The sequence below is a fragment of the Rhyacophila brunnea genome, unplaced genomic scaffold, assembly GCF_057557595.1.
Source record: "Rhyacophila brunnea isolate RB1 unplaced genomic scaffold, BYU_Rbru_1.0 scaffold_3, whole genome shotgun sequence".
NCBI lineage: Eukaryota > Metazoa > Arthropoda > Insecta > Trichoptera > Rhyacophilidae > Rhyacophila > Rhyacophila brunnea.
In genome coordinates, this window is record NW_028232965.1 from 10057434 (window position 1) to 10084891 (window position 27458).

At 34.2% G+C, this 27458-nt stretch overlaps 1 protein-coding gene across 2 annotated transcripts in view; it reads right to left on the bottom strand.

Annotated features, from left to right (window-relative positions):
* The window catches only part of LOC147067865 (uncharacterized), a 114832-nt gene that overhangs the window by 81940 nt on the left and 5434 nt on the right, over positions 1 to 27458 (bottom strand). For both annotated transcript variants that reach the window (XM_085952566.1, XM_085952567.1), the window contains exon 2: positions 10205 to 10320. In XM_085952566.1, the coding sequence (XP_085808692.1) occupies positions 10205 to 10304 (100 nt within the window). In that variant the 5' untranslated portion in view covers positions 10305 to 10320. The remainder of the gene's footprint in view (positions 1 to 10204; positions 10321 to 27458) is intronic.

Sequence of the window (27458 nt, forward strand, 5' to 3'; positions counted from 1 at the left end):
ATTTTGTTTGCGATTGCTGCAATTGATAAACAACTGATGATAAAATAAGTACGATCTGTTTTAATAAATCAGTCATGTTTCAAATGTCGAGTTTATTAACCCAAAACATGATCAACACGAATAAAATTATGATGATCAAATAATATGATACGAAGCCAATGAACTCTGCACTATGAGTGACAAGAATGTTGTACTGTACTGGAATGCATTATTGTTTAAATAATTATTACATAGATCATAATGACAACGACAATATCTGAGGCGGCTCTCATGGTGCAGGCGTGAAGCGCTGGTTTTCCACCCAAGAATTCTGGGTTAGTTTCCCGGTGAGGACACACTATCTATGTGTTTTTCTCAAAGCCTGGGTGTTTGTGATTGTTCAAAAATTACTATCAACCACATTGTGCGAAAAAGCAAGGACATGGTTATTAAAAAAGACAATACCTATCTGCTAAAAACCAAGTTTATACAATTAAAATAAATATATTAGGTATAGCTAGTAAATAATCTATGTAAGTTAGTTACGATAATGACCGGTATCTTCCGTTTGGATTAACCTAGATGATTTTTCAACACACTTTTTTGCCATCCCGAGAAAATTCCATCTCTATCTTAGAATTTTAAAAAAGTTTAGCAGGGAAACTAAATAAAATACGTTACTAGTTTGAAGAATGAGCTACCTAAGTATTGTACGTACTACAAAAACTGTTTGTAATAAGGTCTATATATTTTATGAGGGATGGAGTCGATTTAGAATTTAGATAGACCTTCGCTAACATTATCGAGTACCTAATTATTATTACCTTAATTAGGTACTATCGACAGTTGCTTAGCGTAACCAAGGTAATACCAACTCAATAATCCCCTCGTGATACATTCCACTCACAGTAGAATAAAGCCGTGCTAAATTGGGGGATGCGGGTTTGAATAGACCTGGGTGGAAGCAGTTGCTGACGGAAGCCAAGACCCATATATGGCTGTAATGCCAGGAAGAAGTAGAAGAAACTGATATTTATGCAGGTACTAACTAGCAATTATTAGTAATACATTGCATTTTTAATTGCGAAATGACTTGTATATTAAATATAATATAAACATTGGCCTTTGTAACCATTTCACAGCTTAATATTATGTACAATTTAGACTCCGCCAATATGGTAATGGTTTTGCTCGACATTTTAGTTACTATATTATTATGCAATGTGCAATAAGGTTCATTTGCGGCAAAATTGTTATATCAAGCGCATGTCGAAAACACTTTTTAACAAATCCAATCAAAATCAGTCAATACCATGAAGATGTAGCTAGATAAACCCTGAAACTTGAATTTGTGTGGATGTTGTACTATTATTATTACCCCACGATAGACGAGGGGCTTACGCGTCGGCTTATGACGTTCTGGGTCTGGAAAATACGTAGATATACTGTTTTCAATTAGTGTTTGGAGTCAGAGTATAGATAATAGGTTGAGCAAGTGGCTAACATCAATTTCTCGTAAAAACAAAAAGAAGTTAATACTAACCTCCACACTGTGGAGGCCCATATGATCACATTAGGATCGGACACGGTCGGAAGAAAAAGAATTTATCTATAGATAAGCAATCACGTAATTTCGTAAAACAAAAACTGTAAATATATATAAATAATGGAAAAGCGTCAACACCAGATTTATTTGCCAGGGCTGCATTGAGATAAAAACGCATTGCATTATATAGTGTCACAAACTTATTTTTTTATAAGTACAGTGGTCAGTGGACCAACATTATTTCGGATATTATTTATATTATCAATCACAAACAATCGCAGACAACAGTATGTATACAATACAGTGCTCAATGATCAATCAGAATAGTATTCGGCGTTAAAATACCAAGGCTATGATGACACGGGTTGTCTAGAAAGGTATGCCGAGTACGCGGCCGATATAAAATACACGGAAGTGATTTTTCTTTCTAATTTCGTCACAATGCACTGTACCCGTGAGTCTACTAAGTTAATCGGTCAATTAGTGCGCATACAATTAACGCAATTTATCAAATACGACACTGATACCGTCGGAATTTATACCCGCACTTACGACCTTTAACTATGAGCTTGTTCATAATTTCAATATCTATAGTATTATAAATTATAACAATTTGGTTGGTTTACCTGCAAGAACTTTACTGTGATTATTTAAAAAAAATCCTCTACGCACAATAAACACAAAGGTGTAACCGACGGACAAAGGTGCGTAGTATTTAATGACACAGTGTATACGTAGTAAAGTAAATACACTAAAAGAATGTGAAACTGTTTCCGTTGGTAGGTATATAAATACTTTAAAGTTTTCATCGAATTTCCCGGGTCCAATATTCGCGGCATTTCCGACGCCAGTCGATTTTACGGTCGAAGTTACTAAAATTAATGACTATAATCATGTTGACTGTCAATTCTGTATAGAGATATTGGATTAATTAAAATATAGCACAGATACTATAATATACCTAATATACCTACATAATACTTATAATAATTAGCATATCGATACACTACGGAAACAACTCAAGGTTTTGAGTTATTTATTTATTAAATGAGCAGAGAAATCTATTTTTCTTAGCAAAAAAAAACAAGTCAAAAATTTCTCGAATGTGTCATTGAGCATTGCTAAATTCTATTAGATTACGTGAGAAAAGCGCATTCAGCTAAAAAAAATAATCAAAATTTTTGAATTGAAATGACAGTGAAATGTGTCATTAAAGATCAATAATTGATACAAAATTATTTTTTTCGGGGCTATACCTACTGCCAATTTAAAAGGCAACAATATATTTACTGTACGTATGTCTAGGTAGATACTAGATCTAAATGCAAGTTATTACAAAAAAACAATTAAAACTAATATGCAACATCATATAACTATTGACAATTCTTTGAGTAAAAAATGATATGTAATAAAGATTAATAAACACAGGTATTAACACACATAGGTAATCGTAATTTATTGAAATAACAAAATAGTGGCTGTTAAAAACTGAAATGTCTAACTACTCTAACTTGATTTAGATACCTACCTACATAGTAATTAGTAACTATGTACGTGGCAGAATGGCCTGGTGGGGCACCGAGAAAAATCCCAATAGGCCGACGAGTCTCAAAAACTGCAATTCCTGTTGATTCATCGTGTTATATTTATTACAGTTTTAGCGCCGTCCGAGTCACACAATAGTCGACAATAGGATTCATTTATTTTCATGTCGATATGTAATTCAATGTCATCGGGACTGATTAAACATTTCTTGGGTTGGTCTCAGGCCATCAATCCGCTGCTGTACACACTGTACATTGATTGTGACTTATGTGATCTATTATTTTTATAACTTACAGTTTTAATGCAGAAACGGTGAAACAATACAAGTGAGTAAGTAAGAAAATATTCGATTACAGTTAGTTGACTATTAACTAGGTACTATAGAATATTGACTTCTTTTAGGTTACACGTCGTTACTAACTTTGCGGTGATTGCAGTGTAAAAAATGTGGGTAATCGCGCCAGTGGTAAATTAACCATACCAGCCAATTAGAGAAACAGTCAAAGTAATTCAATTGTACCGAGTCATCAAGGCGTGGAGGTTTCCCATCCGGAGATTACTTATGGGAAGTCGAAGACCTATGTCGATTTACGTGTGACAATAGATTTCCTCTAATACTCCTGTACAGCAAATTAATCACAAAAAATGTTCTTTATCTTTTTAACAGTTTGTTCATCACAACTAGGGATTCCAATCAATCCCGAGCTATTTTCGATACCTATGAATCCCGGGATTGATAAACATAATCCCGAAACATTCGGGACTGATTTTTTATCATTTTTTTATGGAAAATAAAATAAAAACGAAAAAATAACAGAAACAATACTTTTAATGAAAAATAACTACATTAGAAATACACTGAGTTTGAATGAAATTTTATTTATACCCATGTGTTTGTTGCTGATTCGTTTTATTTTTTCACATAAATTAATAAAAATGAGAAAGATTGGAAAAAAACAATGCTTCGCACTTTTAACAAAGTAATTCCACCGTGATCTCATACGTTTTACGGCAGTTTCATATTTGGCTGACAAGTTAGATTTATGAAGCGGAAAGGCTATAAGTACACCATGATTATTTGCTTTACTGTTTTAAATCTCGCTAACACATTCATTAAGTGTTTACTATCAGAAACAGCAATCTCATATTAAATTCACATTATTATTTACTCCATAAACTTATATATTTCCAACTTATATATACAATATTAACAATAAATGTCTTAAATAGTATAAATTATACTAGATTTATTTTTGACCGATTTTATCGGTGTTATTTGTAAATATAAAAAAAATTAAGTATGTTAAAAATGGAAAAAAATGCCAATCTCGGGACCAGTCGATTGTCAAATTGTAATCACGAAATGGGATCAGGATTTTGGCTCGGGATTGGATTCCGTAATCACAACGATTCAATGAAAAAAGGGCATACAAGTTCATATGCTTCTAAAAAGTCGATATAAGATTCTTATAGATCTACCTATCTGTTAATTCAGATTTTTGCAAAGTTGAGTCGAGTTGATATGAGGATGACAGTCAGCAGGTCTTTCGTGCACCACGTGTAAACATATTCACAATGTAGGTGCAACTTACAACTGTGTAACTTAATTAAACGTTTACGATTGGGTATCAGATGATTTAAGTGTTGTTGGAAAACGAAATATTTGACAATATCAAAATAAGACGTATCTGTGGTTGTCTATAAAACAAGACCGAGAAATTAAGTAGGAGGTAGGTACAACAAATATTGCAATAGATGGGCTAAGTTTCCATTGAGACCACTAGTAATGTTGAGCGAATGACTTAGAATAAATCCACGTAAAATACTTGTGGAATTATTTATATACATTTACATAAATAAATAAATCCCTACCAACTAAGGAAATTACAAAGTATACGAAGTTTTATAATTATGCATTATGTTAGAAAACTGGTGGTATTTTTATGATTATTTTAATGTTTTGTATATTTACAAAATAGTAAAAACGCCAATTCTTTAGTTGACAAAGCACGGCTTAAGCGTTGGCCTATAACGTCGTGGGTCCCAGGTGCGAATCCTGGGTGTGGCAAGTACACATATTGTTTTTCAATTTGTGTAGTCAGAGGATGGACCTAATATATGGATCAAGTGGCTAACACCCGTCTCCTGTAAAAACAAAATAAAAAACTGTTAATACAAAAACCTCCACTCCGTGGAGGCCCATATGATCTTACTAGGATCGGGTATGGTCGATATACATTATATATTATCACAACTAATCCCAAAATCCCGAGACTAACATATCCAACCCCGAGATTTCGCGAACACGAGATCGAGAGAGATTGCAAAACCTACTGGTACTAACGCAAATGTCTGGAAACGGATGGAAACATAAATTATGTTTGCATATCGACGAGTTATTAAGAAGAAGATGAAATTATCGTATTTTTAGATAATTACTGCGCAGAAAACTTTAATAAATCAAAAATAACGGCAGATTTTTTAAAAAACATTTTAAGAATCATTGTCGGTAAGTATTCAAAAGTATGATAATCGCAATTTATTGTTCTGGTCTTCTGGATAATTCGCCACGGGCCACCTATTAGATAGCATCGACAGTGCTAATAAGCCAAAAAGAATTCTCAATGATACCGACGCATTATACTCCTAATAGTCAAGTCACTTGACCGAGTTACAGCCAAGATGCGAGCGCAGTAAAACTATTTTAATTGCACGTAAGCCGAGACAAGAATATTATAATGGCGGCTGTTTGGTGGGCAGACGAGAGAAGAAGTGGTGAGAACGATCTCAGGGATGATAGTATACTCAGGAGGTCAAATGAGGCATCGGATTGATGAGGTCACACGCGATGCCCTCCCTGACAGAGGTCTAGAGAGGTGACTAGGCTGGCATTAGGAAAAAAATGCAAATCAAAAAGAAACATTGAACCGACCTGCGAACAAAAAAAACTATTTATTTAACACACATAACTTGAAAACACCTCAGCGCATCTATTCTATACACAAGACTGCTTTCGGCCTTTACGGCAGCTAACTAGGGTAGGAAAGTATTGAAATATTAATACTTATTGTAACAATTACAATAAGTTAGCCGTCTGAAATGTCAAAACTGTCCATCTCACTCTAAAATTTGTCACAGCCGAGAGATGTGCTGTTCAAACATAGCACTTTGTAATAATTACAACTAACTTATTGTAATTGTTACAATAAGTGCTAATACTTCGATACTTTTCTACCCTAGGTAGCGCCCGAAAGCAGTATTGTGCATAGAATAGATGCGCACTAGAAAAAATCATATTTGAAAAAAAAATACGATGCTCGACGAGATTTGAACCCGTATAACCACTCGTATCGCGCCAACTGTGCAATTAACCAATTATGCTACGAGCCTCCTATCTAATTACGACAATTTAAACTAGTAGGTTCTGTATATTCAATACATGGAATGTTTCATTCTGAAAATCTTGTGAATTATTCGTTGAATAAAAGAAATGGTTTATCAAAAATATATATTTATTTTTATATTCGCTCATAAATTAAATAAAACACCTATTCACTACATAAACTTGTAAGTATAACGTAATAAATATGGCATAGGGTGGATTTCGGCGTCTGAATATGTTATTCTAAAGCTAAAGTGACCTCCTGTTGTTTCTAAAGCGTGAGTGTTTAATGTGTGCTACCAGTGCTAGCTTGTGCATTTGAATAGAGAAATTAAAAAATAATATTAGCACAACATGGCATAGAAAGAAGCATGTTAGGCATGATAAGAAAAACGATAGAAGAAACCAATGAATAATGAGACAAATGCTAGTACGCGATGTGATAGAGGTGAACTGATGAAATAGCAATTTGTCGGACATGTCATTCGGCGATTGATGCAGTTATAAAGAGGTACTCAATGGCCACTAAAAAGCCCATGGACCGCCATAAAAGCGGTTGGATTGAGACTCATTAAGTTCGGCAGAATAACGAGTCGGCCGAGTAAAGAAATATGGACCGATAAGAGTGGAAAGAGTTTGGGAAACCTTCATTCAACACTGAATCGTCTCCAGCTAACAACAGCGATGATATCTCATTGTATCCACTTTAACATAACAATGTTATACTTATTGGATAATTTTAATAAATGTAATTTGAATCATATTCACTATTCAAAAAGCATCGCATTACCGTTACAGTAAATACGAGTAAAGGATTTTAAAAGACTCTCAATGGCTATCCAAATCGAGGATTAAGTATATCTTGACCACATTTGCTTACGCACAGAGCCACTTTCAAAATGGTGAATACCTCGGACGTGGGACGTGGAATGTAATAGGAATGCATCTTAGAAGAGGAGGTGTTGGAACAAGTTTATAACGATTTCCCATAAGATCATCATACTATCCACATTGCGTTCGGATTATCTCGGTACTTTTATACTTGCCTAATACAAGCGCAAGCCGGATGTGATATGAACGAGTGGCTCGGTCATTTTCTTCTATGCACGAATGCCTCAAAGCTTATGTCATTTATTAAGAGTGGAGGAATTTCGCTGATAATAATTTATTATGTTTACAGATATTCGAGATGACTTGTCAATGACGTTACGACGATTTCAAAATGATTGGAACCATCAAATATTTTATTTCAGCGCACACGCCATATTTACCGGTGATTATTATAATTCAAATGACATTTGAACATAGATTTAACCGATATTAAGCAGATTATTGGGTACATACTCCAAATTTTAATCAACATCAATTTAATAATAATATGGTGATGTTTATAATCTGTATTTTATAAAGTATGCATACTAAGAAAATATACACTTGTTACATGATTCATTTATTACATAGGAATCGTAGGAATTGCGTAGGTATTTTTTATCAATACCTGAGTATAAACGACTTTTAACTGAACAAAAATAAAATAATCCAGTCCCTACATAGTTGGTGAATATTTTATTCATATACGTTCTTAATACAATACAAAGAAAGTATAGAGTTGGTACACCTGTATCGAACATATTTCAAACGTCAATTAGGTACCTATCTATCTACTCTGATTGGATCATTTTTTCTAAGTTAGTAAGTAAGGTTTATAAATTTAAATCTTGCATCGGCATTGCGGAATGCAAGCGTGATCGACTCTCACCAAATCTAAATCTGGAGAAGTTACGTTCTCTTCGATATCGTAGGTAATCTCTTTTAAAAGAGGTTATATTTATCAGGAAAGATCACGATAAATATGACAAAAATAATATGCGAATTACACCAATTCGTACTATTTATTAGGAATGAATTTAAATAATGTCTGTATAATTTTAATAATGTTGTACTTTTTTTGGGGTACCTAGAAAGTATACAAGAGCAATCTATGCTCATATATTGATGTTTAAAAAAACACTACAGTTATTGATAATAATAGGTCCGATGTGAAAACTAATCAAATACAAGTCATTAAGGCTACACTTCAGATGGGGAACGGTCTAAAACGATTGTGACTAGGTACGCAACGCGAAGATTGTGCAAACGACGCCTGCAGAACAAAACATAATTTGTCATAAAAATTCAACATGCGTCCATTTAATGTTATGTTTATTGTTCTATTAGGAAGAATAACAATATATTCATTGACATGTTTTCTTTTTCAAGTAAATGGGTAACGTTTTTTAGTCATCTTTACACGATTTAAGAATTAATACCCCCGTCGCCATCACGAATCAAATTGACGTGTTCACAGCTCGACTTTCGCTCTCCGATTGCCAGCGAGTCCAAAATTTTGTCGCACCTATAGTTGAAAATTATTTGCCGTTTCACTGAAGTATGCTCTTAATAATTTTATTATCTTGGATATTTGTTTGGTCAAAATAGCATCTCTTTCAATATTGTATGCAGGTGTAGACTCGAATTAAATATCTACACCTACTACATGCATACGTAGAAAACACACGAAGCTACCTTAGTTCCCTTTTTAGATAATTAAAATATTGTAAACAAAGGTCTGACAATAGTGAATATTTATCATATTATATGTATTGCGTATCTAGTTAAATAAATATTAAAAAATTAGGAAGCTAAAGTTTACATCGGTTGAGCTTTTTCATAAGTTCAAAATACGGAAGTCGTTGTAAGTGTTTTAATACAACTATCAAAGCACTGTTAACAATAATTAATAGTAGGTACCTGCAATTACTTGATAAGTGAGTAGATAATTAGTGTATGCATTAAATTCCATTAAATACCTATACTAAAATCTAAATCGTTAATACGATATCATTTACGAGCAGTTAAATATTAATGGTGCAAAGAATGTCGCCATTATTTTAATCGCCAAAAGATAATATAAACATACCAAATAAAAGCTCCATTGATCAAAGGCGTGTGTCAAAATAATGGTAATGTGCCATGCTAAATTATCAATTAATATCAGTTATAAATGTTATAATAAAAATGTAGTAATCCATGAATAAAGCTACTGGATATGAGATGGCAGTAAAATACGATCGTTTTCTATTGAATGTAATTTCCATATCATTAATAATATAATGTATGTTTTAAGTATTTATTACGATAGACTGCTGGTATTTGGTACCAAAAAATAAGATGTTGACAATTTTGTGAGCAAAGTGGTGTTACATAATCTCGTTGACAAAAATATGCTAAATATGGTACAGAAATAAGTTAGTTGATAGAAAATTTCAAAAAAACTTATACCTTCCTAATAATAATTCCAAACATTGTTTTCGTGGGAAAAAAAGATTCGAGTATGATTTTTATTGATTCGTAGCAAATAATTATCTTTCAACTAAAGGTAATAATTTTTACTATACGAAGTATAAAAGGACAGTATGTTGATTTTTAAACAACATTCTAGGCTTTTTTGGTATATTCTTAACTTTTTATTTCTTCTAATTTTATTCAACACCATGCACCTGATGCATATTTTGTAAACTGAATGCTAGAGATCTGGTAAGACAAACGGTTGATAACGGTGATTCGAGGTACCTATTTATTGCGTGGTCAAACTGATATTTCCATAAGCGCAGATATTTACTCAAAAACATGGTAGGTAGATCATTATCTATTTATAATGAGTATTATAGTAAGTATGTAATCATAAAATAGTGCTGTGTAAGTAAATTTACCACTGATGTCAGGGTCCGAAGAGTTGGAGTATGCTCGACAATGTTGCACCATGGTGGCTGCGCGGGAGAGCACTTCCAACGGGGACTCCACACTCTCCATATCGTGGAACACACACCTGATTAAAAAAATGTGATATTAAAAACACTGTCCGAAATAAATATTATGCTATAGTTGATCAAGGGCCCGAAAGTCTGCAAGTCCCATCATTTCGTGAACATTTAGGAAGGATTCGTTCTTCGTGACGCCATGCTTAGTAAAAAAGAAGGTAAAAATCCCAGAGGAATTGACACATACAACATATTATTAAGACAAATTTTAATACATTCTACAGTTTGTTTTATAAATCCATAGCTATTTCGGTTGCAACACCATTTTCAAGACTACATCACAGATGATGTTACAACTGAAATAGTTATACTCCTCTTCTATAAAATAGTTGTTACAGATTACCCATAGTATATATTTTATGTAGAGTTGTATAATATGTTGTACAAACATAGTTGACAACCACACAACAGATAATAATTTCTGAGTTCCCTGTTGACAACCCTAAATTTGTAAAATTTCTTTAATGGTTATTTACCGTAAATTTTTTGTGGAAAGAAATTGTGATAGTTAATATGCATATTCATTTTATGCAACTTAAGTACCTACTTAAACACGATTATAAATAGTAATGTTTTCTAAAAATATAAGTAGATATAATGAATTGATTTATTTATGACCTGATATTTTAATTTACATGTAAGTATATACCTATTATCCATATATTCAATAAATAATTTTGCCCGTTAAATTTGTCTATATGAATTGTAAGTATATTTTGAATCCATTGACAATGCCCCATTGAAGCAGACGAAACTGGTCAACATAATCGTAATTAGTTAGGGATAGGCCATCTACAATCAGGCCGTGATACGAAACTGTAATATTCGATGGTAGTGCTAGTTATTGGTCATACTTCGAATGTTATAATATGGTAAACTGTTACATTTTGAAATTTGAAGAAAATATTCAATTGAAAATTTTCATTCTATTCAACAGGTTATCGCATTGTATTTCAAGACAATCAATAACTAGCACTACCATAGTAATTCGCAATTTCGTGCTAAACCAGGGTTGGCGAACCTTTTTACGTACGCGTGCCAACCTTTCCCAAATGTGCCGACCAGTTTTTCATGGGGATAAAGTAGTTTTTAAGAATGTTACTAAAAAATTACAATTGAGTTCAAGACTATTTTATACTGTATTTCTAGCTGAACACATGATAATTAATGTTTTATTATTTGAATAATTTTTTCCTTGTTTTCAAATTTCAAGAGATCGTGGATGCATTTTAACAAGCAGCTGTTTATATCTGAATGACTGCCGATAAATTTCAGCAGGTGTGTTGGTTGAATATTTTTATTTATAATTGCCCGGTAGGTCTCAATCATTGTAAATCGATCAAAATCAGAGTTCCCCGTCGCCTGATAAGGTCAGTGCGATCATATTATGTGGTACATGAAGCCTAAGGACCGGCCTATACAATTATATATTTACATTAAACGTAATGATTATTGTTGTTTTTATTTAATAAAACGCAATTTTTTTATATAGTACTTATTCCACTTTAATTAATATATTAGGACTGGTTTCGTCCGCCTCAGTGGGACATTTTCAACGGACAGTTGAACGCGAACGACAGCGAACGTTTTATTAAATAAAAACAACAATACAATGCAGTTCCACCATGAATTGACAGTTAACAAAATAAAAGAAAAAAAAGTAATGATTATAAGAGTGTTTGCCTACTATTTTTATACAATGCGATCTTTTATTTATGCATGAATTTCGTCGATTTCATTTGCGCATCGATTGGTACCTAAATATTGTTGGTAAAAATAATATCAAAAACCGAAGAAAATACGTATAACTATGTAGTCATTATTTTTTTAATATTTCGTATACCTACATTTATTTGTAAAAGTTTTTTGTATTTTGTTTTAATTATTGTAGCTATTTACTTCTCTTCAAAATAAAACATTCGCGTGCTATGCAAAATCATCTCGCTTGCCATAGGTTCATCATCACTGTGCTACAGTACGAATATGGTCGGCCATGGGGTTAGGGTTAGACTTTCCATGTCGCATTATTTTACTAATTTCACCAGTATATTCGGCGGCGCATTACTGCGAGACAATCAAATAAAAAAAATAATCTGAATAACAATAGACACGATTCTAACAAATTTCGGTGAATCTTTACCGGTATCCTCGTTACGGCTCTGCGCGCGAGGAATTCTCAGACCGCTGCTGGTCGGTCTTTCCTCACCGCAAGCGGCCAACAGCAGTGCTACGAAAAATAATTTGGCAGTGGATCCATTGATATTATAATACGCGTCGGAATTCCCTCGGCGCGGCGCGGCGTCTCGTCGGGCATCGCGTTTTCGATCGGGTCTCGTCTAGCGAGCGACGGGACAATAATTTTGGGAACATATTTTCAATATTAGTTAAATTATTATTACAGATAACTAGGGTTGCCAAAAAACAATCATACTGAAACACTCGGTACTCTTGAAAGGTGTTTGATTGAAGTGGAATATAAAAAAAAACCGATATTTGTCTAAGACAGTGTTTCTAAAAGTGTGGTACGCGTACCCCCTGGGGTACGGGAAGAGTTTGAGGTAAGAGGTGCAACAAGCATTAATACAACATCATTACATGTTACAACACCCATGCTAGAAGGTTTATTGCTTGTGGAAGAAGAGCAATTGTTGGAATTAGCTTCAGACGGATTCTTGAAAAATAATTAAACTTACTTGTGCACTTTAACATCATTCTGGTTGCAAATGCATGTGTATCCAGTTTTAACAGAGAAAGTCCTGGAATAGGTACATCTTCCGTTTTCCAACATCATATCTTGTAAAAAAGGAACATGCTTTTGCATGTGGAACCGCATCTCAGATTAAAATTAATAACCAGGGATCCAAATTACGATGATCTGTCGTCTGAACATAAACAATTTTATCCTTCTCATTGATTATAATGAATGTTACTTATTTTATTTATATTTTATTATGAATGAATTTTATTTTTCGTTAATAATTATTTTGTTTATGTACCTACTGAATAAGGAAAAAAAATATTTTGATTGTTAAGTATATGCATTTTTTTGACGAGGGGTACCTACTCAGTGTGAAGGGGTACACATATGTCGAAAGTTTGGGTCGTAGGTACCCACTCGACTGAAAAATGAAGACATGGCTGTTACAAATGTGTAGGTATATTTTTAATCACACTATTCTCCACACCTTCTCAATTATTGTCACTCACTGACATTGTGTTTTGTTTGTGACATGGCCACTATAAATAGTGAAATAATTTAACCTTGAACAGGCACAGAAGTGATTTTTTCTAGTTCGCACGAATTACACAGGACGAATGTGATTATCGTTACGGTTGTAATTCTCGGGTGTTTTTACACCATGTAGGTATATTGGATCGGTTTCTCCCGCTAGGGGCCGCTCCGACAATGTCTTATTTTCTATCAAATCAAAACTGTCGAGCTTTACGCTATTGTGTCCTGTTAATAGGTACTGCTATATTATTCTCAAAGCTACATTGTGTAAAGAGCGATATGTAACTAAGTAGGTATTTAGTTTTCGAAATTTGGGAATTTACGCATAAACATCAGCCAGCATTGGTTTGCAGAAAGGGGGATAAATAATCATTAAACGTCCGCACAATTCAGACGTACCTAATCCAGATATAAGCCCATAGATAACATAAGCGATAACCTCTGAACGAGTGAACACCCAGAACAAGTATGTCAAATCACCTGCATTTCAAACAATTTCAGGAAAATATACAACATAATAGTGAAATGCCATGATACACCACCATGGTGATGGTTTTATGGCGTATATAACGAGATAAACAATCTTCGTAAGTATTTGATGTATGTACCTACCTATACATAATTATAGCCGCGATTATAGAACGAATCGCTAAACCAACACTGTATGTATATAATTTATGTAATACTAATGTTTTTCCATGGCAGTTTGTTTTTTTATACAAAGTTACAAATAAAAAAATAGCACGCATTGCAGTTGTTGAAAAATCTGAATAAAAAAATGAGTCGCCTTTGCCAAATTATACAGCGTGAAAAATTACATAGATACTCGAAGAGGTAAACAGTTAATAACAAAATATTACAATAAATTACAGTAGTACATTATATTATAAAGATATTATAAAGAATTGAAAGCTACCCGGGATACAAAAAAAACCTTGATGTACAAATCGTAAACTCAATACTAAGTATAACTAGATAACTTGATTTTTACTGTTTTTGAGATAGCTATTGAATATGATTCTACATTTCCTTCTCTACAAAATGATAAAACTAGGTAAGTCAGAAGTTTATGGGAAATGTATTAATTTTGTGTTTGAAAATATTATATAACTTTAAAACCGTAAATGCATTAAATAAATAAAATAATATAGGTACCTACCTACTTATCTACAATATTTTTTCATACAATTGAACATTATTTAATTGTTCCCAATTAGACGAGCACAATTTTCCATTTTTATTTTAAATAATTAAAGCCTAGATTTATGTTAATCAAGTAAAGTTTAAATTTCATTTTCCCAACAATGACAAAATCAGAGTTATCTGCTAGTTGTAGTATTGAGGTGACGAAATGAATACATATAGGTACTGATACCGAGAAGAATGGGTTGGAGAACTCACATGTATGCTGGCAGCGTTCTTCACGAGTATCACCTTGATTGAGGGTTGTGTGGACATCAGGACATATAATTCAAGATAAAACACGTCTTTGATTTGACGATTTCCCTGCGCAGGGACGTTTAATTGCATTAACTTTCCAGACATTGGTTGGGTTACATTATTAATTACACTTAAAGGAGTCTTAGATTTAGCTATGGCACAGTCACTATGTGGGAGCACTATGTGGGAGCACGTGTTTGAACACATTGGCCAAACGGGCGCGAAAACGTTTTGTCGGGGACGCGACGCGTGGTTTTGAGGTGGTTATAGGGATTATTGATAACACAATAACGGGGAAAGAGATTCACTAACTTATCATATTGAGACAAGCGTGGCCAGGCCACGCCGAGCACGTGGTCCTGGACACCTACCACTCTCCCGGGAGAATTTGTACTGCCCGCAATTATCTACGACGGATCTATGGGTGATGAGGCAAGAGGGAGGGGCAAAGGGATGAAACAAAAATTACGGTAAATTTTTGTTTGTCTCTCGGCAAGTTACCATTTCCTAGTAGCTGGGCTTAGGTTGTGGATATGTGATTTGAAACTGCGGACCGGGGGTTTTTTCCATCTGGGGTTGCCTATTCAGGGGTAGGCGGAGGGTTGCGGAGATCAGGTGTCGTTCGGCGGGAGGTGCAATTTGGACGTGTGCTGGGGTGTGGCGACTCCGTCGCAAGATTGACGCAGGGATGCGAAGACAGAGCTGAGTTCTCGTGCTAGGGGTCGTAGAGCAGGGGGGGGGGGGGGGCGGCCTAAGCTGCGAAGTTGTACCCTGGACTTTTCCAGGACCTCCAGCGTCGGTGGTCCCCGGCAGATGCTAGTAGACGGGGGGTGGCTGCAGCATCGTAGGAACGTCCGTTCTGTGAGAACCCACGTTCATGGCATTTTCGGGTTTCGTTGCACTCGATTTCTTTTCATGGTCGTTAACATCGTTTTAACTTTTGAAGGCTTGCGTTTATTTTTTTTTTAAACAGTGCGTATGAAGTTGAACACCCCTGGTTTTGATTTTTATCGTGTTAGGTTTACGCGCGAATTCGTTCTTACTGGGTTTGTCTCGTAATTTTCACTTTGTTTTAACGGTAGCGTGGGCGAAATATATTTTTGTTTAGGGTTTTTTTTTAATAGGGCGCCAGAGAATTTATTTTTATTTTTAAAATTCACAAAACTATGGGTTTGACGTCACACACTTGGGTTTCTCAGGGCCGTGGTTCCCGAAGTCGCATTGACTTCGTTCGCCCCACGTTGGGCGCCAGTATAATACCGGGGGTGGAAGACGAACTCACATGTCTTCGAGGTAGATGTCCCGATCCGGTATCAATTCGGGCTGCAGAGTAAGTGTGACGTCGGGACAAACAGGATAAATTATAACACCGATTCTAGATTTAAAATCCTGCGCAGGACAACAATTTATTTAAGTTAAAACATGGGCAAACATCGATAATTTTACAATATAGGCTAAAACGAGGGTCTTACATTAACACAACACTAGCGTTACATTTGGGATCGATTTATTATTGTCATCCCGCACACGAACACTGGTTTGCTTTGATGGCAACTATATGGATTATTATTCACACGACAACGATAAGGGGTGTCGATTTTTCTAAGATATGATAACTTTTGATCGATTATTTTTAACGCGAGGATCCTAACTGAAACACGTGTTAAAGGTATCCGCCCCTCCGAGGACGGCGGGGGAATGTTTCTGCCAGCTTCACTGCCAGATCGGAACTGACCCTGACTTTCAAAAAATATCGAAAAAAAATTAACGGCGAGGGGTACTCGATATCCCAGGGGTGCGGGCGGGTTGTTTGTCACAGCTTACTGTAAATTTTTGGGCGCGCATCGGCCGGAGAGGCTTTTCTTAGAAGTTATCGGTCGAGCCGGGACACTATCCCGCACGGCAGAAGAACCAAACTTTCGGTCGGGGTCCTCCTGACTTTGATTAAATTGCGGATTTGGAATTTGAAACTGTCGTGCTGGGTTATTTTCTTTTTTGTCTGGTAACAGTACCTACTTAAATAATTCGTTCTTTACAATATTAATAATATAGAATTGATAGACATACGAAAATATACAAATTCTAATAAATTAGCATATAAATTATAAATAATAGGTATACCATCTTAATTGTAAAGCTTTTATGTGTATTGTTGAATGCAGTCATTCTAATAATTATATTAATATTGAATGTTATTAACATTAAATGGTTAGCGCACTTGTACAATACATAAATAAGCACGATTAAATTCCTAGCAAGGATACATTATTTTTTTCTTTGACGTTTCACAAAAATGTCTTACTTAATACATTGGACGCTAAAGACGCACCTAGCGCGTAACGATTAAGTGGCCATTCGATATAATTAGCATGCTATTTCAATGTGGTAATTAAAAAGTAATTATTTAGTCAGCAGTCAATGTGTTACAAACTCGTAGATCAGACAATATTTATTATTTTAATGAAATAACAAGCCTTGTTGTTTACCTACCCTAGATATGGTAATATTGCAAATGGTGGATTCATTAAAAAAATATTTAAGAAGAGTGAAGCACAGTTTTATATAGATTTAATAAAGTAATGATTAATATTGTAGATTGACAATTTTCCAAGCAGTTCTTGTGTCCCCAACGCTATCGGTGATTAGGTACCTATATATTGTACAACAACAAAAGACAACATGCCTAGTGATTAATGACTCAATAAACCACAACATTTTCTTCCGATTCGAGTAATTTGAGGGAAAGCGACCTTTTTAATCATCGATCTACGTCCAATTTTCCATTAAAATAAACAAATGCCTACTTATAAAAGAAAATTACTCAAACTCGATAAAATCAATTAGAAAAAAATGGATTAACATCGTTATAAATTACATAAAAATAATTATTTTAATACATTGAGGGGTTAAAAAGACAATCGACCCTATTTCTTTGCAGTGTTTTGTCAATTAAATACATATTTTCAGCAGACTTTTAAAGTACAATTAAAGAAAAAAAACGCTACGTGAAAGCGTTAGGTATATAAAAAATTTGATACATTAGGTACCTACCTAAATATATTAGTCGGTCTTAAAATTGATTATTTCAATTGTGTACCTACATAATATATGAAAATTCAATTTATTTTTATAAGTACAATATTTAGTATGGGAGAGGTCAGCTGTTAAGACGAATCACGAAGTAGACGTAGAAGTATCCCGACTTGTTAGAGTGACCAGATGAAGAACGCCACGGGCTTTTCTATAAATTACGACTGAATAGCGACTACGAAGAATCATGTGGTTTAGCACTTTCATCATTTATGGGATATGATTACCATTTAGTAAAAGGTTGAGTTTCAATTTATGAATAATGGTTATTTGAGGTTCGAAATCTTACTTAGGATAACTATAAAAGCAAAAATTGCAGCTCGGGCCGATTGTCCTTCGATCTCCGTTATTGTGAAAAAAGATAATGGACACGATCTAAATATAAGATTTAATATAAATTATTATAACTGATAAGCATTGTAGGAAAACTCAAATGTTTAATAATTATGTCAGACGACCAGTGACGTTCCGTGGGGGCAGGCAAGTTGAGCGTCGCTTGGGGGCGGCAGTTACTCGAAGGGCGGCAAATCGAGGAGAATCATTTGGAATATATATAAATAGCTACCTACCTCAACTTAGTAGTAAAAAAAATAGATCCCTAATTTTGTCGGTTCGCGATGTCTAGTTTACTTCCGTTGCCCTTCGACGTCCTTAGTGACCAGAAACGACACGTGCAGATTTGTGAATAATTCCAGTTTGAGTTATTAGCCAATAAGCACGGAGTTGCGTTGGTCGTCGAAATTAAAGATGCACCCCCTTTTACAGACCTACCACTCCGGGTTCACGATTTTATTCAGTATCTATGCGTCACGCCGTCATCGATTATCGATTTAATAATGCCTAAACCATTGCAATCTCAGACTAAACATCTTACAGATGTTGAAAGTTTTGTGAATAAGAAAAGAGACACGGATGTATGTTTTAGTGGTAAGTATATATTTAATTAGTAATGTATCCTTATAACATATTTCTTAGATATTGTCATGAAAGGATGATAAAAAATACTGTATAAAAAATGGGGCGGCATTTTGTCTAGGGACGTCACTGCCGACGACTTATTAAAGTCAACGTAAAGAGAAGTATACATACTATGTATGTGGTTGCTGGTTAGGGGCTCAGTGGATACTTTTCATGGCAATTTTTGTATAGCAGTTATCTTTTAATTATACGACTGCCAGCGTTTAAAAATGTACTTATAGCAAGGCCTGAACAAAAACGATGCATGAGTGCGAGTGAGAAAGTATTCGGCACCCTTACAATCTCTGCGACACGCGCTAGAGTAAGATAAAAGGTCTACTAGCTACAAGCCAGTTTCCAAAAGTATCACCATTAAATCGGGGCGAAACGCTTCACATAGCGTCGATAACTTGCGAGCTTGTGTTGCTAAAATTGATATTTTTTGTGTAAAACATAAAGTCAGTGGTAAATATTTTTGGTAAATTAAGTAGAAAAGATGGTTATGTGTGTTGTCTTAAAATGTGGTAGCCGTACTGATAAGCAAGAAGATGGTATTACGTTTCATAAGTAAGTTGATACATGTTCATGATAATTTATTTGTATTTTATTATATATTTTAATATCAGTGACCTAGTGTTTCTTTAAAATAACTTAAATTATGGATATCTTTATCTAATGGTTGCATTTTGACCGCTTAAAAATACTATATAACGTAAAAAAATAGAAAATTATATTTTAATTCTGAGCGTCTAGTGCGAGCACCTTGGGAGAGCACTAGCGAAATGGTCTATGGTCTCGAACATTTGTAGACGAATGCGTTCGCTCGCTCACAAACCAAACGCAAGGCACGCGGCTTCATTTAGCAATGCAACGGGTGGCGTCTAGATGTATCTATAGTCTAAGACTTATAGGTATTTAACTGATACTACGAACTTATTCACTTCCTTAGTTCGTTAGTTCCGAAAACCTACACTAAATCAGCAATGGAGAACTTCAAATCACCAAATCAAATATTTAATTTGCGTATGTAGTATTACAATTATAACAATAATCCTAATTCCACGAAAACAAAATATTTCGATTAGTGGGAGATTATATTAAGTATTATTATTTAATAATATTTTTCAAAGTATCTGAAATTCATAGTAATTTGGTGTATTCTCTTACATAATATTCAGCAGTTGGTAAGTTGGGTTTTTTCAGGAGATTTAAAATAATTCATTGAATAAAAAATAATTGCGCTCAAGCATTTTTGTTTGCTAAATTTAATAGAATTTCATAGAATTGCTTAAATGTGCACGGCAGTGAATTCCATTAATTTAATAGTATACTTTCAATTATTATGTCTTCTACTGGTGTATTCTCAGTATGCACGTAGCTGTTAGGTACCTTAAAATTGTCACCCCGGCCACAAGTTTCACATCGCTGGGCCAAATAGATAATGATACTCATTTCCTGGCTTACAATGCAACAGTACCTACTATCGACAATCGCCTATCGTCACACCAATATTTTTTGTATTTGGTTTAACTTCTATATTATTATGCAATATCTACGTGTATAGTAACTACAGTAATAAATACGGGAATATAAAATATTTCTACCAGGGTCGTAGCAGGGGTACGGCTGTCTGCATGCCAAAAATGCCACCCTAAGTTAGAAATAGTATAAATACTAATAAAACAATATATTCATCAGTCTTATTAGTGATCCGATACAGAAGGAATAATCGTAAATTATCAACTACTAACGTTTCGCATTTCAATTCTTCATATTATCATATCATGCTTATGTACACGCCGGCCGTGTGATACGCGCGTGGCACGAGAGGCGTAAAAGCACTACGCTGTGCGCAATGCAAGTGCCGTTTAGGCATCGCACGGCTTCATGCAGTGTGCTCCGCCACTCAAGCACAAACACGGACCCCTCCAAACCAACCGACCCGCATTACACTCGGCCTGAATCAAACTTGTGTACAACAACAAACGTAAACGTACAGATACCGACCACCTTACTTTAGCCGTCCGTTTATGACGAAGTTACATGTAAAATGTATGAACACACTTGTACGAGTACAATGTGGCCGGAAACATTTCTACCAATTAACTACAGATGGCAGAAGAGAATTTATCTAAAGATATTCTGGTTATATTGAGATACATGAGTTACATACAATATTACTATGCTATTGTAGGTATTTTAATACTGTGTATTGTGTTCGAGCAAGTCGTGTTAAAAGCTCTGTATAAAAGTCGAAACGTCAGGATAGGAGGAAAAATATGTACTTAACTACATGTAGTCAGACTGATTCGTAGAAAATAATATAGGTACCTAAGTACATACTTACTACAACGCAAAAAAATCTTTGGATATAAGATTGTCTACGAATTAGTTAGTTTTCACGTGGTATAATAATACCTACCTACTGAGACTGTTGTTTCTACAAGTCTAGGCAGTATTCGCATACCTAACAGCGTATTCTCATGGGAACTAATCAACGTTGCACTTCTTTCGACTGAAGAATTTTAATTCGTTCTGCGAAAACATAGCCACCTCTTTACCGTTGAAAATATGCATACAAATATTATTATATTATTTTGAATGATAATAAGACGAAACGTAACGGTGTCAGAGCGTATTAAGTCGCATTGAAAGACATCGGAATGTGAGAATTTCAACAAACAAATAAATAAATTAGTGAAATGTAAAATATTTTTGCGACATTTTTGCGGCCGATTACGATTACTTTCGGTACTTAGTGCTTATTTTATTGCAACTGAATGGCCTTGATCACTTCGTATAGATCTGCAATCTATGAGATTATAAATTGTTTTGAAATTATTTGTCACCATCCAAGGCAGGACTACCAGGTTTCTCTTGTTTTTGTTAATAATTATTAGTTAGTAATGTGGAACGAGTGGTTTAAAAAAACATTTATTTCAAATGAAAATATTTCATTTGGTGGATGAGTAATTTGACATAATGAAATTAAATATTTTCTAGAGCTTATAATAATATAATTTGCCTAAACCACTATCAATAAATTAATATCACAATTTCCGGCACAACATAACTGAGAGATTTCCATTACATATTACGTACGTATTGGTACGTTTATTATCAAATGGAAATTTGAAGTCTACGAAATATGTATTTACTAAATTATATGGTTCATAAAGACTGATAAGTTACCTCCACACCATGCCTAGGAAAGAATCGGTATTTTATCTTTACCATAAACTATAAGGGTGTAAGTAAGTAGTACCTGTCAAGTAGTTTTTCTACATATGTTTCATATCGATTTAGGCCAATTTGTCATCATGACCATTATTTAGTTAAGGTAAGTGGACAAGACAGGTATATGGTAAATTTATTTATAATATGGATAATGATTTTCCAATAATGTCGAAAAGTTTTTGGCTACCTACTTAGGTACAAGTACCTATTATGAGTAACTATATTGAAAAAACCTTGGAGATGGCGCCTAAATGACGTATGATTGAAGAAAAAAGACTCATGGTCTACTGATTAAGTTACCTACAAGCTAATCTCATATATTTTCCAACAGGGCTGCATTCAGACATAAATGCCCATGTTTCAATGTTCTGCAAGCCCGAATGAAGCTTGAAAATTATGTACATGCATTGAATTGTTTTTCTCTCAATAATTTTGTGTATTAAAAAGAAAATTATTCAGTATGGGAAAACTAACTTTATATTATTATAGGAAATAACTAAACGCTTTTGAATAGCATTACAAATTATATCTACAGTACTTAATTAACCCATAGCTTACGGGCCGCACAAAATTGTGTTTTTGCTAATTACTTTTGAAATGCAAATTAACACGTTAATTACAAAATTAATTAAAAGGGCCCGTAAGCATTGTGTATGCCGTTCACAGGGAATGGGCGTATTATGAATAAAAAAGAAACCGATGACATACTATTAAAAATAATATAATAAAAAATAATATTTTAGTAGGTACTTAAGTAGTTCATTAATTATAAGCTATATTTTAATCTGAATTAGGTACCTAACCAGTTATATGTCATTTAAAACATAACTATTATATTTTTATGATGTTTACAGATTTAAATTGAAAAACATAAGTACCTAATACTTAATAATGTTACAATCTAAATTCTAAAGGTTTGATAAATAAGCAGAATTGGTTTTATTGAACCAGATTTGGTCTTAGGGTATCTTTGGACTTACGTGGTAAATAACCTCATAATTAAGTATTAAAGTGCCAATAGTTTTTCCTATTAAAAAAGTACGCCCTTGCCACTAATTTTCATTGTATATTTCCAATTTCATAATAACATAGTTTTTGTGTTGCATAGCAACTGGAAAATATGACAAACTGACATTTTTCCGCAATCTTGTAAAGGGAACCAAAGAAGGCTTTACCGTATATTTGCAAAATCTTTGGTAATATCAGAGCACAGCTAAAAATTTCAAATCTCCTTGATAATAAATAGCTTAAATATTTACTTATATATTTCGATTTTCCAATAAGTAATGTGTTAATAAATTTTGGTGGCATCAGGAATAGGGACCTACTATCATATAGGCAGATATTTAGTGCGATGCCATGTCTTTAATGTAAGTAAAAGCATATAATCGAAACCATAAATATTTTCCGACAAATTGACAAGAATTGAGCTTCCATGATGTTGTGTGTCGTGGAGTTTTTGTGCAACTACTTATGAAGAATTTTCATGGAATATTTAGGTATTACCTCCTGAGATCCAGCGGAAATCTGTAAGATGCCAATGTATTTGTTTTTCCCTTAGGACTAATCAGTTTTGAGTGTAACAGTGAAAATGTTATACTTTGTAATTAGTACTAAAATATTCACATGAAATATTCATTGAATACTTCTTTGTCGATGTGGTAATTTGTACAAATTTTAATAGCATTTATTTGAGATAAGAAATTTGTTTAAAAATAGTGCTTTTACATAAACTGATCGGCGAAAAGTAGGGAATCCAATCCCGAGCCAAAATTCTGATCCCGAGATTTCGGGATTACAATTTGATAATCCCGGGATTGGCATTTTTTTCCATTGTCAATATAATTTTTTTATATTTACAAATAAAATTGATAAAATCGGTCAAAAATAAATCTAGTATAATTTATACTATTTAAGACATTTATTGTTAATATTGTATACGTTCAATCATGGAAATACATAAGTTTAATGGAGTAAATAATATTGTAATATAAATAATAATGTGAATTTAATATGAGATTGCTGTTTCTGATAGTAAAGACTTAATGAATGGGTTAGCAAGATTTAAAATAGTAAAGCAAATCATGAAGTACTTATGGCCTTTCCGCTTCATAAATCTAATTAGTCAGCCAAATATGAAACTGCCGTAAAACGTATGAGACCATGGTGGAATTACTTTGTTAATAGTGCGAAGTGTTAATTTTGCAATCTTTCTCATTTTTATTAATTTATGTGAAAAAATAAAATGAATCGGCAACTTACACATGGATATAAATCAAACTTATTCAAACTCAGTTTATTTCTAATGTAGTCATTTGTTATTAAAAGTATTTTTTCTGTTATATTTTCGTTTTTATTTTATTTTCCATAAAAATTGATAAAAAAATCAATCCCGAAAGCTTCGGGATTGTGTGTAACAATCCCGGGATTCATAGGTATCGAAAATAGCTCGGGATCCCGGGATTGGAATCCCTAGCGAAAAGTATATTCGGTTTCAAGGCTTATCTATCATTTCTAAACTGACCAGCGCGTCTATTCTATACACAAGATTGCTTTTCGGCCCCTACGGTTAGCTATCTAGGGTAGGTTTCTATCGAAATATTAGAACTTATTGTAACAATTACAATAAATTAGTTGTAATTGTTACAATAAGTGCTATGTTTTAACAGTACCTCTCTTGGCTGTGTTAACTTTAGAGTGAGTTTTCACTGTTTAGACGGCTAACTTATTGTAACAATTATAATTTCTCAATACATAAATATGATAAAGTGATAATATTTGTCACTTTAGCGGTCGACAAGTGTAGAATAGACCCACTACGTTACCTACTAATTACGGTAAATTTTCCTACGTACAAATTACCGGATATGACTTGATGTTAGTTCAAAATTTTAAACTAGAGTAGTCTGCTAATACAGACGATTTAATGGTAAAGCCGAAAAGGCTGTCCGGATCAGAATTAACGGCGAGATGGTACAGCACTGAGCAGCGAGCACTGCTTTGTAACCTTCGCATTCCTCTGCCGGCTCCGTACTTCGTATATTATAATGGAATAAAATGCTCACGATCGAGCGGGCGGGCGCGCTGTATTGACGAGGAACTCTGATTTTTCCCACCGTACAGAGAAAAACACAAAATAATTCACTCTGAATGATAGCCGGCGGTTCTCGCGTCGACTCGTCTCTGCCCTCCTAGCGCATTCCAGCGTTTCGATAATGTGTCAATTCAACACTGACTGAAAGAAAAAATAACACACTACGTCGACTAGGGGATGTCAATACGACTGGAAAACTTTAATGCATGAACAGACCAACCGACATACATGAAAAAGAAGTTATGGATCGTGATTTATAGGTAGTCGAATCATTTATTAATAAATTAATTTATCCAGCGGCTGTTTTCCATTAAGCAGACGAGATAGTCGCTTCATCATAAAGTAACAAAATCTTTCTAATATGTTCCTATATCTTTAGTGGGCTAAATAACTGAAGCATAAAAAAAAACAATGAAAGTGTATAAAATCCTTATTGTGTTAATGGCGGTTTATCGTATATCCAACATTTTCACGAAGGGGTTCCCAAATCTGCCAGTGCATCGTGCCTACATGTACCTAAAATCGCCACTGTTTTAGCCACGTTACTTCCATAGAGGTTTTTGAGTTAACGATGTGCCCAGTCGCAGAAGATAAATAATTGTGAATTACCTGCCTTAGGACTCGATTGTCGGTTAAACTTTTGATAGGTACCTTTCAAGTATACGGAACTTGCTACGTTGTAGATACGGATTATTTGCAACATCTCATGTGGAAAACGTCTTGGATTAATAATTTGTCATGCCATCATCATCATCGGCCTGGGTCGATCCACTGTTGGACAAAGGCCTCCTCTAGCTCCCTCCACTTTTCTCGGTCCCTAGTTCAGTGCTGCCACGTACCTACCTAGATCTATCGAACATTATGAGTTCGTCTATCCAGCGGATTTTAGGGCGCCCCTGTGCGTGTTTAATGCTTCTTGGGTACCACTGTATGACATCAATTGTCCAGCAGTTGTCCTCTCGCCGAATGTCATGTCCAGCCGCTTAGCGACCTCTATCACATTGCGTACTTAAGTCTGCTTCCTTATCCGTTGGTTTATTTTGTGATCTTTACGTGTTATCCCCAACATGCACATTTCCATTCTACGTTGCGCTATTCGTAATTTTTGAATTTCCCTTTTTGTTATGTACCTACCAATACACAATAATATGTTTTACGCCGATAAGCCAAATGTGAGGCCAGTAATTTAAAGTAGGCATGTAATACTAATAACAATAATATTGTATGAATTTTATTAATTCTGGAGGAGTGCATTTTAAAAGTTCTCTATGTATGAAAGTAGGTATATATAAATTTGTAGTATTAAAACTAAAGTTTAGTACTTAGGTACCTACAGATTATTAAAAAAAAAATGATAAACGACGTCCACCTATTTCCATTGCTATTCATAAACAAACAAAAAATAATTAGGACGCTTGTCAGCAAAAAAAAATAGGTAGGTGTGACCATAAACATAAACTGATATAATAGAACACAATACGTTGTTACAATGCACTATGCAGGTGAAGTAGGTGCCTAACTAATCTTTTGAATGTAGTTTTCTAGCTAGTTCGTGGTATCTATCTACCAATATTCTTTACTTCTTACTACTTCTCGAGAATGGCGAAAATTATATTACAGTGAGTGTGCTATATTGTATTGTATCTATCTAATCTCAGGTAAAGTGGAGTGCTAAGCACCCGTCGAGTACACCTGAGTTGAGGAATTTATACAACATAATATTATTGTTATATTATATTTGGCAAACAATAGCTGTACACTCAATAGACTCGAGAGTTTTACGACTTGGGATTGCTAGACAGTGAGACTACCCCATATTTTGAGGCGGATTTTTCAGAAATATGTCACACAAAAGTCGCAGCCGGGCGAAAGAATTTTCTTGGAAATTTATTTTAGTAGAAAACAAAATATGTATGTATGAAGCTATGTACTTACATATTTTTATAATAATAGACGCAGTCATAATTTTAGAATTGTACTTACGGACAAATGGATGCAGTGTTTGATCATTTATTATGGCTCTATTCTTGACATTCCCTTAGAGTAGGTACCGCTTTTATTGATTTAATTAAACTAAGTATGCCAAAATATTGTAA